Raw genomic sequence first — 14,772 nt, 5'->3', positions numbered from 1 at the left:
TGAGAGAGAATCATTAATTGAATGCCTCTTGTATGATACCCTCCAATGGGAATCCAATGCACAACCCCAGCATATGCCTTGACCAGGAATTGAACAATGACCTTCTGGTTCATAGGTCGGCACTCACTCAACCACTAAGCCACGTTGGCCAGACTATTATTAGAACTTTCAATACTTTATTTTTACTGGGGGAAAGGTGGCATTGATTATTATTATTTTTCTCCAAATAAATCAGCATTGAGTATAATTTATACATGTATGAAGGCTATTTCTACTTTTAGCTTTTCATGCATGGGGAAATAATCTGTATAATGCTTTGAAATATAAAGCTCATAGTTTTTAAGTTATTTTGGTTATATTATTTCAATATAATCTGTGCTATATATATATATATATATAAGTATATATTCTACATGTATGACTAACTCCCTTTTAGTCCAAAAATTTCTTTTGAGTACTAGGGTTAGTTGTTAAGTTGGTTTCTTCATTATCTTTTTTTTCAGATTAAAAAAAACAGTAGCCAATGAAAGTAACCTACAAGGTAGCTGCCAATAATATTAGTTTTAATATTTTACCATTTTGGCCTTTTTTCAAAGCTCCTGAATTCTACTAATAGAGTACCTTTTATAATGATTTTCTATTTTCAAGAATATTTTTAACAAAATGCCCAAATATTAATGGAAATGTCAATGGAAACATGCAAAAAATATTTCTTTATGACCCTTATTACTCTTGAAACTGGCCTATAAGGGATTAAAAATGAAAAAATTTAGTTATTATAGTATGTATGCAACTAGTTGATTTATATTCCTGAGAAACAATCTTTTGACAAATAGGTTATAAACAGAGTAATACATACAGTTCCTAAGACATATATATTAGAAAGAATAATAACTTTTTTCTTGACATCCTTATTTTTGAACCAAATATCTGTTGAAAAATATTTGAATCATATTTTTACATGTCTCAGATGTGTCTATTCTTCTTAAGAAATGAGAATGGCAATATTAGATTATTTCATTACTAGCCTTTGTTTTATTTTTTTAAATTTTTATTGATTTCAGAAAGGAAGGGATAGGGAGAGAAGCATTAATGATGAGAGTATAATTAATTAGCTGCCTCCTGCATGCCCCCATCTGGGGATTGAGCCCACAACCCAGGCTGCCAGGGAATCGAACCATGATTTCCTAGTTCCTAGGTTGACACTCAACCACTGAACCACACCAGCTGGGCACTACCCTTTGTTTTCTCATGGTGGTTCCAATTCATTTGATATATTCTAAATTTATGTACAGAAATCAACATAAAACACTGTTGTGTTGCTCTTTCATTTAGCAGTCATTTAGGAAGCTCAATATTTTGACCAGGAGTGGGAGCCAGCTGCTGTAGTATATTTAGAAGTGAGTCTTTCTTGCCCCACTACCCTTCCTTGGAGACATCATTTCAGTCTGTGGCCCACTTCCATTAGCTGCTTCCTCTGAGGCCTGATCCTGTCCATGGTTCTGACACCCTGTTTGTTTGTATTGCTGACTCCCCATTGATGGCTGCCCACCGGTTATGTCATGCTGTGTTCCTGTTTTATGGGAAATGTTCATGAATGGCTGCTGTGTTTGATATTAAATCTGAGATGAACTTCAGGAGGTTTCAAGTTTTTTATTAAAAATGATTTTGGCTAGGGGCTCTGTTATCCTGTTCATAAATCAGGTGTTTTTAGAGATTTAATAATTTACAATTCATATGAGCATTTGGTGAAATAACATTTCTTTTCTCTGTTAAAGCTGTTTCTTAACTGAACTTGTTTATTAATTTTTTTTTTCCTCCTCACTGCTTCCATTTATTTTTTTAAGTATTCTTTGGGGAGGGTTGTACAGATTTATCTCACAGCTGTGTAAATAATATAGGAGGAAGAGTCAAAATGATAGCTTGATTTGATTGAAATCATTTAAATATGGTCAAGTTTTACATGTCTTCCCATCACTACTGGAAATAAGCTTTTATTTTAATTGTGTGTGTGTTTTTAAATCCCAAGTTATATTTTCTTAAGTAGTTATCTCTCTGTTTTAACAAACCATTTCTTTTAGGACTTGTCTTAGAAATAAGAGGTTGGTAAAACAAACAAGCAAAAATATCAAAGGCCAACGAGGCCAACAACCCTTTCCCTATATGGTTACAAGCTACATAAAAAGCAGAGTTATCCTTGAGGGTTAAAAACATTCCTGGCAAACCCTTTCAAAAGTGTTTGCACTAGAGATTTAGAGCAAATACCTTGAAGGCACTTTATAATGCTCAGTGAATGGCTTTACTTTCTTTGTAGACTTTGGTGAGTATGGATACATAAATAAAGTTATTTGAAAATACAGGAGTTAGAAGATGTTTTGTTTGTTTGTTTCTCATTAAAAAGAGTAGTGGGTGGATATTATGGGGTAGGGAGTGTAATTAGGAAAAGAAGGGACGATTTCCCAGAGAGGGAGACTCTGATTTGGGACTAGCTGGCAAGACTGAGGCAACCATGTGGGGACCCAGGGGTGGTGGGAGAACTGTGTTCCAGGAAGAGGGGCCTGCGTATCTTATCTGTTTGAATTTCAGATTCCATGAGAGAATACATTTTTTTGTTGTTGTGGTTGATACCTTTATCTCTTTACTTATAACAATGGCTAGCATAAAGAATGTATTTGATAAACATTGGTTAAATGAGTAAACTCTATCTAAAGGATTTTGATAGAATGCACATGACAGCATCCTTAGTAATATTACTGCAAATGCCCTCCTGAAATTCAGATGGATTTAAAAAATCTGTTTGCCATTAAGTTTTAATGAATCTACCCGTATAAAATACAGCAACTTATAAATATAGTCCACGAATGTCTGTGCAAATAGGCTCCACGTATGTTGCCTTTTGGAGGCCTGGTCTGATCTTCAGAGCGCATTTTAGATTCTAGAAGAGTGAACAGACCACTTATCCTTTACATGATCTGTGGTAATGATCGATTCTTCTTCCAGCCAGGCTGACATTTTGAAGTTGTAGTGATGGGAGGTGATTTAATGTGCTGGTGTTCCTGGTTGAGGATAGAATCATAATCTTTAGAACACAGGAGAGGAGATTGTAGAGTCGGCGTCCTATTCTTGCCTCTGATTGACAGAACAAGGCAAAGGCAGAAATTTCCTTAGGATGCTCTGATAGATGAGCAAGTGCTCAATTGACTTTTCAAAGTATTCTGTTAAACAATCTTCATGGATTTGCTTTATTTGCTAAATGGATTGGATCATGAAATTTTAACTGAAGTGGACTTTAGATTTCATTTTTTCAACACCTTTTTCAACTGATGAGAAAGTAAAGGCCCAGAGAGGTCCAGTGATCTCCCGTGTCCCTGCCAGTGACTGGGACATGACTAGGCCCAGCCTTCAGATTGCTGTCCAGAGAGTTGTTCATAATTCTCTGAAATCAAGATAAAGCAAATGTCAAAGGTGAAACTCCAGAGAAAAGATGTTGTGAAAAGACACATTTATACTTGAGGTAGTATATATATAATTTTGTCTTTTGTTGTAAGGTTTAATTGGGCAATGAGACTAAGAGAAAATGTAGACGAGAAAGGAAATTAAGTGGAGGGTATATCTAAGGGCCACCTCTGCTTCCCCAGGACAAATAGTCCCCTGGCCATTGCATATTGTGTGTGACTTGAACAAATTATCCCTGGAGAGAGGTTTGCCTATGAATCTTTGTAGTCTAAGAAAAGTCATAATAAATATAAAATGAAGGCACAAAAGCTTATTTTTCAAAAGATTTAACTTCTGAGCTGAAAGATAAAAGATCACAACATTTCCATTTCTGCTGGGAATATGAATCTTTGTAAATGGACAGCCTGAGGAGAGGAGAGGGAGGGCTTGCAGGAGGATCTGCCATTCCGTAGGCCTTTGTGACCTTTTCAGGGAGCTGTCAACTGTTCCAATCACAAGTCTTCATCATCTCATTTTTTGACGATGACATATCATCTCTTTAAACTGGCAGGGTGCTTAACCCATCAACTCTATTTCTTTTCATCTTCACTTTTCTTTACTGCTCCATCCAGCCACTGTGTCATGTTCTTTGTGGCCCTGCCATGTGGATTTACCTCTTTGACTAAAGCCAGGCCATAGCTATTGGCTCTCCTATCCCTTCATAGTTTTCCCACTAAGGATTTCCCCCTCAGTTACCCTGAGTATAACAGGAATTTGTTAGCATTGAAAAATTATTTCAACTTCATAGGGTCAAATACATACATACATACATACATAATCATTCACATTTAGACACTTTATGAAACCAATTCACATATTTATAATACTCAAGGAAGCCATCATTGGGTCCAAAAACATTATCTAAAGACAATTTGACTTGCAGAATCTAGAGCAGTCATTTTAAAACTGTTTGAAAGCATTGGTTTATTTCAGTTGTCTGGCAGAATATCCTATATAATAAAGATGAAATGTGCAAATTCACCCTCACTTTGTCATGCCCTAACAAGATGGTTGCGCCAGTGGGATTCCCATAATGAGCCATAATGAGCCACCAGCAAGTACCTGAGGCAGTGTGGTGCCAGGCCAGGGAAGGGTACCTCAGGCCATGCCCCCCACCTGGTGGGGCTTGATAGGGAACCTCAGGCTGTGCCTCCTGCCCAGCAGAACTTGATGGGACTTCAGGCCATGCCTCCCACTGTAGCGGCAGGCCAGAAAACCTCAGGCCATGCCCCCTGGTTCAGCACGGCTTGACAGGGGGCCTCAGGCCGTGCCCCCTGCCTGGAGGGACTTGATGGGGGACCTCAGACCGTAACCCCTGCCCAGGTGGTGGGCCAGAGGACCTGAGGCTGTGCCCCCTGCCCAGTGGGGCTTAACGGGGGACCTGAGGCTGCACTGTCCTGGTGGGGCTTGATGGAAGGTGGAGCTGGCCGAGTTTGCATCTCGCCCAGTGGGGGTGGGGCCTGCCAGGTCTGGGTCTCACACAATTTCCAGGTATACACAGGTGAGCAGGGACTTGACTCTGGGTCCCAAGACGTGCCCCAGATTCTGACAGGAGGATTTTCATATACATTTTACTAATTTTCTTTCATCTCTGACACTTCTATTATAGAGAAAGGGCAAAAGCAATATTAAAATATTTCCTCTAATGGATTCTTTTTAATGTGCATGAATTTTATGCACTGGACCACTAGTTAATACATTAAACAAGTAAAGAGGACTGATCTGGTTGAGTTGAGCGCAAACAGAGTAGTCTATAATCCTATTAATTGTCCTTTTAAAAAAAATCTCTCCCAAGGAAATGCTTAGAGAGAGGAAGTGAGAGAGAGGGAAACATCAATGCAAGAGAGAAACATCTATCCATTGTCTTCTGGACATGCCCCAACCAGAGATCAAACCTACAACCCAAGTATGTATGTGCCCTGATGGGGAATCAAACTGGCAATCTTTTGGAGCACAAGATGATGCTCAACCAACTGAGCCACTCTGGTTGGGCCAATTGTCCATTTTCTATTTTGGTTCCCAATGCACCCAATTGGAAAGCCAAATATCCACTTGACCACCAGATATCAAATTGAAATGATTAATGATGATTAGACTCATCATTGTTGGTCAGAAGTATTGAATCAATTTTTTGCTGTAGAAGCAGTGTCTCATTTGTTATGGCTGACTGTTACTATGTTTACCTGTTCCATTTCCTATTGTGTGCTGTTCAGAAAAAATGTGACTAGACCTGACTTATGTGTATATAAAGTCTTATTAGTTCCTTCTAAGATACGTGTTAATGGCATGAGGGAATTTTTACTCTAATTCTCATTTACTATGCCAAAGAGAGTATATTTACTTTAAGTGGTCTTGTTTTTAGTATTTTCATTATCTTATTATGTATCCTTGGACAAAATAAGGGGCAATTGTACTTTAATCTTTGCTGCATTGGTGGCAGTTCTCAGGCATGCTGGAAAGTTTATGGTTCAAAATAATGGGCTCTCTCTTTCCTCTGTTTCTGAGAAGTTTGAATAATAAAATTTTCACTACCCTAGCTTTTTTTGGATGCAAATATTTTTTATTTGATTTTGTCATTTGGGACATTATTTGAAGAGTTTTATATCACATACTGGCTTATTATAAAACAATATAGTATAGGTCCCATTTTAAGTTTTACATAAACCAATTAATTGAGATTTACAGAAAGTCTTGATATAATGTAGCCCATCATTGTTAGGGTAATACCAGCTGCTGTAACAAACAAACCACACGTTTTTAATGGCTTTAAATAACCAAAAGTTTAATTTTTAACTTAAGTAACAGTCGTCCATTGTTGGTGTCCCTGGCAACTGGTAGCTTTCTTCCACAGGTTGTGTCTGTGACCCAGATTCCTTCCAGAATGTGGCTTTGCTACTCTTTTTTAAAAATATATATATATTTTATTGATTTTTTACAGAGAGGAAGAGAGAGGGATAGTTAGAAACATCGATGAGAGAGAAACATTGATCAGCTGCCTCTTGCACACCCCCTACTGGGGATGTGCCCCCAACCAAGGTACATGTCCTTGACCATAATTGAACCTGGGACCTTTTTGTCTGCAGGCCGATGCTCTGTCCACTGAGCCAAATTGGTTTCGGCTGCTTTGCTACTCTTTAGTTGTCAGCGAAATGGGGTGACAAGGCAACTCACTTCTTAACCACCTCACCTCAGCCTTAAATTGCCACATTAATTGACACACATAAATGAGTCACATTCCCACCTAGAAAAAACAGAGTCTGGAAGATGTGGTCCATCTGCTACTTCTCAGGAATAACTTCTACTTTGCAAAGAGCAACACAAAATTGTAGTGGGTAGTTAATGGTTGCAGCCATACACCTGAGTCTCAGGAACTCCATTATAAAAAAGTGGTTCCCTGAGATGTTGCATTACATTGGTGTACTTTAGGCCAAATCCTGAGGAAAATAATGAAAATTAAAGAGGTACATTTTAAAAACAATATAACAAAAATAAGCCTCGGACGTTAGTGTGAAACTTAACTTGTTATTAAAATATTCTGTCTCAGTTATTTAGTTGCTAACATTTTATTGGAAACCATCTACTTATATTTTGATGTTTACCCATAAATATGGACAACTGTAATATATCTGGAAGACATAAATCTTTGGAATATGAGAAAAACGAGATGCAGACATGCAAATTTTTACTTGTATGAAATGCAAGCAAATGAAAATTTACTCTCAAGCTACATTTTGCTGAATAATTCTATTAAGCTATTGATTTATTCTAATAGTAGGGTTAAAAACTAAAGTATTTTAAGGGATAAAAATGCTCGTAGTAATGCTTCTGACTGCTCATTACCCTGTTTCTGAATTGTAAACTTTAGTCCATTTTTCCATGTGTTTTTGCTGCACGTTTCTCCCTCCTTTATGTGTCCACGTACCTTTTTTCCAGGAGCCTCCTTCAGTCCTGCAGTCTCTTAATCTGTGTCTGTTCATTTCTTACATCTCCCTACAGGTCTCTCTGTCTTCTCTTTTTGTTTCTGGAGTTCTCCATCTGTGGACAATGGAAAATGGTGAGATTTAGATGAGACATTAGTGGTACTGAAATGCAAAATGTCTCAGTGAAAACACCCATAGCCCTCACGTTACTGTAAGAAGCAGAGGGCAGGTGTTTAATGCTTGAAACCAGTGGGATCATTGTGTACCTCTATGTGACAATCTGCTTCTCACATCACTGTGTTCAGCTCTGGCACAGAAATTGTCATTAAGTTAGAACATGAACCAGGGATCTTTAAGGATGTCCATAAATAGGTTTATTGAATGTATTCTTCCTCTCGCACTACATTTTTTTTTTTCCTTCCAGTACAATCCATGCCATCTTTCCAATGACTTGCTGTGTTTCCCACAAATGCATTTCTTTAAAAATGTTATTAACAGCGCAATCCTCACTCATGGTGGAAAACAAACATATAGTAATTGCACTAAATGACAATGAGGCAAAATCACTGAAAACACATAAAGGGATTCGTATGAGCCCAGTCATCTGTTATCTAATTGTTTCAAGTTTGGAAAGCTGCCAATCTCTGCTAAAAAATATCAAATATCACATAGCCAAACAGGACAGCTCCATTTCTAGAGGTTTCTGGAGAGTTTGGAATGAGCAAGAGTAAGGGAAAGTATGTAAAAATGTATGGAAGAAAAATCATATGAATGAAAAATATAGGTAAATTTTATTTGATATATACTTTATCTTTTTGTAACATATTACAGAATTTTGAGGCATGAGATAAAATTAATAGCAGTGGTAATATAAAATCAACAGTAATTCTGCAAAAAAAAATTATAAGTGAAAAAAATAAATGCTCAAGTAATTTATGGGTCATATCTAAAGGAAAGCTTTCAAGGTCTCTTTTGGGTCATTATAAAGAAAATATGAAATAAGTATGATTCTAAAATGAATACTTATAATCAAAAGATACTTAATGTAATTTTAAATACTTCATGTTGAGATGAATCACAGTTATGTTTCAATTACTTAAACAAATAGTCTCTAGTTTACTAACTAGAGACTATTTGTTTAAATGTTTAAATGTTTAAATGTTTCAATTATTTAAACAAATAGTCTCTAGTTTACTAACCAAATTAAAAATACCCTGTAAAACACTGTTTTCCTTTCTTTCTTTCTTTCTTTCTTCTTTCTTTCTTTCTTTCTTTCTTTCTTTCTTTCTTTCTTTCTTTCTTTCTTTCTTTCTTTCTTTCTTCCCCGCCCACCCCCCCCCCCATCTCACATATTAAAAAGTTTGGCATTTTCTTGTCTTTATGAATCCCTCCTTTGATTCCTCCCTCCTTTTTCCTGATTACAAATACATGTGTTAAAATATTAATGATTTTAAATAGAAAATTTGAAGCATCAACAACTTGTCTTTAAAGATTTCAGAATATTCAAAAACCCTAGAGTAGGTTTTAACAGAATTGTCACCATGCCCTGCCCCATGGCTCAAAGACAATTTTAGATGCTCCAGGCTCCATGACTTCTATGATTCCCATTATGTGTGTCAAACATGGGGGATATTATGGAATTTATTTTGGTTCATGCAAATCTCAAAAGATTTTGTTCAGGTTATAAAGCAATTTTACTAGTATCCTAAGTTCAAGTAATTATGGAATTACTCATATGGTGTGCACATTAGATAGCCCTGTAACCTTTAATGTGCTCATTTCTCTGGAGAACCACACTATGTTTACTCATTCTGCTTCCATAGCAAGTCTTTCTAGCCAATATGAAGCCCTGGGAACAATGGTTATTTCTGGATCTATTATAGTTGTAAAGCATATGAAAAATGCAACCCATGCTGCATGTGTATTTATGATGACTCTTAGCTATGTAGAAAAAAAAATATTTTTGGCTTAAAATATGTCACATTGTAACAATCAATATCAATTTATGTCACTTATATAAAATATCTGTTTGTCAACATGAAAGGGTCCTAGGGACCTTGTATATAGAGTTAAAGTAGGTACAATGCAGCCATGATATGATAAGATATATCATGGATGTGGAACTTCGAGCTAGAAGAGCTAGGTTTAAGTTCCAGCCCTTCCATTGACTGTTTTTATTACTTTGACCACGTCACTTAATCCCTCTTAGCCTTGGCTCGCTTGTTTGAAAATAGGAGTATTAGCTCCTATTTCGATGGTTTGTTGTGAATTTTGTTTATTAATTGTTCAGACTCTAGCTCATTCCACACACACACACACACACACACACACACAAAAAGAAAGAAAAAGAGAAAAAAAAGAAATGACATGTAGATTTGAAGATCAAATATATTTGCTAGTGCTTTATGGATTATACAAATATAAACTATGAGCTATTACTACTGGGACCATTTGGATTCTTAGAAAGAAAGTGCTTCAAGGCAGCTGTTCCAGACTTTCATGTAATCATTTCAAATTAAACAAGTATTTACTCATAGATATTTATTGAAACAGACTGGTTATTGGTACCAATTCAAAATAAATTTATGAGAAGGGTATTTCAAGACTTTTTGATTGAAGACCATTTGCAACTAATATGAAAAGTACCATATTCTCACATACTTAATGCCTGTTATTTGAAAAGACTATATATGATGACAAAAAGCTCTTAGTGATTAAGTGACTCTTAATACATTTCTATTTTGTTAATCATAACAGACACTCACAAATATTTGAGAAAGAGTAGACCTCATATGTGTGAGTCATTTTTATTCTGTGTCAAGACAATGGTTTTGTTGCCCTTGGCATTAGCGGCTGCCTCAGAGTCACACAGAGACTGTGAAACATCAGTGGCCTAGCAGTTCCTACAACTCCTTTTATTATCATGTACCATTTGCTTTAATCTTGGGTTACTAGCCATGCCTATCTGCCCTCTGCATCTAAAGCCTTTCGAAAGATGCTCTGGCATGGCCTAGTAGCTTTTATCAGCTCACCCAGCAGCTCTTAAGCTTTGATGCTTAAAACCCAGGAATTAACCACCGGTGCCGAGCCCTTCTGAACAAATCAACTGATTTCCTCCCAACTGATTGCTGTTTCTCTAAAGGCGGCCATGATCCCTCTCCTCCTTCCCTTTGTCCAAGTGAAATAGGACTTCAGGGCAGAAGAGAGTGGCTATTTTGCCACAACCCTTCCAATTCCTGGGGCTTGATGTTACCTGGAGAGGAATTACTAGGTGTGTGAGTAATTGCAGCAAGGTGATGCCATCGTTCTCGTCATATACTTTAGACTCCTTTGATTCCTCCTCCCCCTGATATCTATCTAGTCTATCTAGCTGATAGTAAACTTGTTAATCTGGTTAATTTTACCTGACAGGCATGCTTATTACTTTTCCTTCATGTCTACAAAATTAATTCAGTTAGCCTCTGTTGTCTTTTTGATTTTAAAAAGAAAACCTACTACCTACACAGTGAAACTATACCTTATAGTTCATGTGACATAGGAAAACTGTAGAAATTGTGGAATAAGTATTTTCCCCTCATTTATGGTAGCTGCATTCCCAGTGACTGCATGAGAAACACAGCCTTGAAAAAAGCTCTCCAGTAAACATTATATTCAGCAATTATGATTTCCCTGAAAATCAATAGTCAGTGTTTGAGGACCCATACACAGGAGATGGTGCGTACACATTAGTGGTTAAAGTGCTTTGACTTCAAGGTAGGCGAGACCTTGCGGCTGAACTCTGCATTTCCACTTACCAGCTGTGTATCCTTGAACAGTTATTTAAATTCTCTAAGACTCCATTTCCTCATATATAAAACGGTGATGATGTTTCCAACCTGCAGGATTTTCCAAGGATAAAATGAGGCAAACATGTAATGTGCCTAATAAAATGACAGGCACATAGCAGACACCACATAAATGGCAGCAGCTGCGGTGGTGTTTTTTGTTGTTGACAAGCTGATGGGGGAGAAAACTAACCTGGAAGGTTAGGTGTTTTTTGTTTTGTTTTGTTTGTTTGGTTGGTCGTTTTAGGATCCCTTCTGTTAAGAACAATTTAGAAAACTTTCCTCAGAAGCACCATGATCTCCAGGCAGGAAACAGGGGGAAGCTGGCATTCTGGCTTCCATGCTGGGAGCCCACAGCCCAAATGTGAGACTTACTTCTCTTTACTGGTTTGCAGCATCATGTGATGAGACAGGACTCCCTGTCCTGGGCAGGTTAGGTCACTTCACTTTTTATTACCAGAACCTTTTCATTGCTTGACCATTTCTTAATTTCATTTCATTTCTTAATATTATTCTTGCAAGGAATACAAAGTCTCTCTTCCCTTCTCTCTGTTTCTCTCCTCCATAGAAAAAACTTAGCATCCCCCTTGGGCACATTAGAAAGCTGAAAGGATTCAAGTTTATAATAATACAGTGAGTGACTGAAAGGTTGTCTATAGACCTCCATGTTCCTCTGCATTTCCCTTTGCATTTCCATGTAACCTTTCCTTCAAAGAAACAGAACTCATCTTTAATTGGCCTGGTGCCATTCACTCTTTTGTATCTAATTGGCCTGCTGATTTCCGTTGCTTAAACTGAGCATTTATCAATCACAACTGGCAGTGCATGTTATGGTGTTCCGAGGAAATTCCACCGGACCCTCCCCGCACTGGGGAAAGGAAGCATCTGCTCCTTTCCTAACAGGATGCCAGGATTTAGAGGTCAATGTGTTTCTCCATCAAGGCTTAAGACGTTGGGGATCAGGGGAGTGTCAGGCTCTAAGCAGCATAATGAATGGCAGAGGCGGACTGGCTAGGTTTGCCTGTTCTCTACAGCACTCTTTAACATAATGAGCTGGGACTTAGTGTGCTAAAAGCCGCCTGGCTTGGTGAGTGAGACAGGCTGTGCCTCCCCAGCTGTCCCCCCTTTTTTCTCCCCTGGTTCTGAACTGTATTTTCATCTTGGAGAACATTATTTATATTGAGGTCTTCATTAGTGACACCATCAGGGTTAAGGCTCCATGAGAGCTGATAAACTCCATGGCCAAACACACACACACACACACAAAAAAAAAAAAAAAAAACACAGAACACCCCATCAGCCTTTATGCAGGGAGCTGAAGGTTTAAGTTGCTTGAACGGGAAAGAGTCTGAAGAGGTGATTATGTGAAGCAAGTAATGTGTATCGGTAACATGGAATCAAATTATTGGGGTCAGTAACTTCCTGGCTTTCCAAGTGCATTAAATGAAGACATAACCTTGCATCTGCGCTGGGTATTTCTCGATGCTGTGTCCTGTCAGCACTGTCTGGCCCTCTGTGCTTCCCAGCACGTCGCCTCTAATTTCATGGGATTATCTTCGCTGTTGCTTTAATAGACATTCATGATCTTAAGCTTCCTTTGAACTTGCAGCAGGGCCATGCAAAGTTGTTATTGTGAGCGCTTCTTTGCTTTTTGTGTCCCATGTGAAATTATTACTCCTATCATTTAGAAAGGTGGCTATATCCTGCTCTCAGTCTTACAAAAATATTTTGGAAGTATTATTTGCTGGTAAGGGAAGTTCCTGAAGGGGAAAACCCCACGAATGTGAAAGACCATTTCAGGGAGCTAGTCTCAGAAAGGTGCAAAGGCAGTCAATTAGTGTTTGAAAGGTGTAGCAGACAATGGTTCTCAAAGTGTGGTCCCCTGGCCAGCAATATCAGAACTACCCAGGAATTTGTGAGAAATGCAAAACCTACGGAATCAGACATTCTGGAGCAGAGCTATCTGTGTTTTCACAAGCCTTCCAGGGATGCATGCTCAAGTTAAAGAAACACTGCCTTAGCATTCATGGAGTACAGGAATGGGATAGAGCAGGAAACAAGACTACAGAAATCTCTGCATCTGCCCCATGGACCTTATTACATTACAAAGGAATGTGTGGTACCTCACTCCAGTGAAATGTTTATGCATACCCAACGGAGCCTATAATTATCATACATACTATTTAATTGTTTGTTGGAATTAGCCTATCGTCCTTGATTTTAGAGGAAAAAAAAAAATGAAGAAAGGTAACTAATAAGCGATTCCTTTGTGCATTTCAGAAACATCCCCCTCGCCATAGGTATATCCATGGCCATCGTCACCATCGGCTATGTGCTAACGAATGTGGCCTACTTTACGACCATTAGTGCTGAAGAGCTCTTGCTTTCAAATGCAGTGGCAGTGGTAAGTCCAAGTTGGGGAAATGCCAATTTGAATTTAGGTTAATGAGTTGATGCAATTTTATACTAGTTCCTTCCAGCAGAAAAGGGTTTTGAAATTCAGTAATCTTTTCTTGACCTGAATGATAATGAGCATCTTAAAAAAATTAGAACACACCTTAGCATATTCCATTTAACTGATACAGCTAAAATCCTATATGATTTCTCTGTAGTGTTAATATCATGTAAGACATTTCTACATATATACATGCTTGAAAACACATTTCCATATATACATAGCCTTCTAACATGTCTTTAAGGACAAGCAGGCAGAATTTAAAAGAATGCAGTTATGGGTATGCAAATTGCAATTATTCTGTACTCTTTCCCAATTGTAAACATTTTCAAACATTTTTCCCAAAGTACCACTTTAAGAATTTCAAACTTGACTGTATATATTTGTTTTTTCTCTTATATCCTTTTGAATACTAGTCATGGGATATTATTAATTTGGGGGAATAATGAGTTATTCAAAGTTACACAGATATCATTTCTGTAGCACTTCTCAGAATAATAAAATGCTAATGTGCATTTTTAATTCCCTAAGAAGTGGATACTCATAATTTTACATTTTACAAAATTTATGAGACTTCAGGACTGTCTTTGCTCCAAAAGGTCATGTTATGGGACTGTTATTCTGTGACACCTATTTTTATTTTGTATAAAGCCATAGCTAGTAAGAGAACCTTCATTCATGACCTCATAACAATGGAGAGGGAGGAGGGGGAATAATTTCCAATCATTAGCTGTCAGTTCCTTTAAAAATAGTCATATTACCTCATATCAGCAACATCCATGGGAACAAATGACCTCATTTCACATGCACCTAGGTATGTGTTCTCTATATTTAAAAAAGGCTTCAGCCAATGCCGTAAGTTCTAGCAGACACCCAAATGCACAAAGCTTACTGCTGCCCGGCCACTTATCTCATCTCATTGGACAGAGGGCAGCACTTATTCCTCGAACATAATGTGGCCCATTAATTACACAGCACCAGCTGCATCAAGGACAAGTAAAAAATCCCACTTTTTTTTTTTTCCAATACAGCCTTTATGTCATGGCATAACAGGAAATTTCGGAAAAATTTTTTTTTA

At 37.6% G+C, this 14,772-nt stretch overlaps 1 protein-coding gene across 1 annotated transcript in view; it reads left to right on the top strand.

Moving 5' to 3' along the window:
- The window catches only part of SLC7A11 (solute carrier family 7 member 11), an 82,473-nt gene that overhangs the window by 43,927 nt on the left and 23,774 nt on the right, over positions 1–14,772 (top strand). The window contains exon 7 of the mRNA XM_084884265.1: positions 13,520–13,643. Coding sequence (XP_084740391.1) covers positions 13,520–13,643 — 124 coding nt within the window. The remainder of the gene's footprint in view (positions 1–13,519; positions 13,644–14,772) is intronic.

Source organism: Pipistrellus hanaki, assembly GCF_964339955.1.
Source record: "Pipistrellus hanaki genome assembly, chromosome: 5".
Lineage (NCBI taxonomy): Eukaryota > Metazoa > Chordata > Mammalia > Chiroptera > Vespertilionidae > Pipistrellus > Pipistrellus hanaki.
Note: the sequence above shows the minus strand (reverse complement) of the source record. Positions and strands in the feature narration are given on the sequence as shown.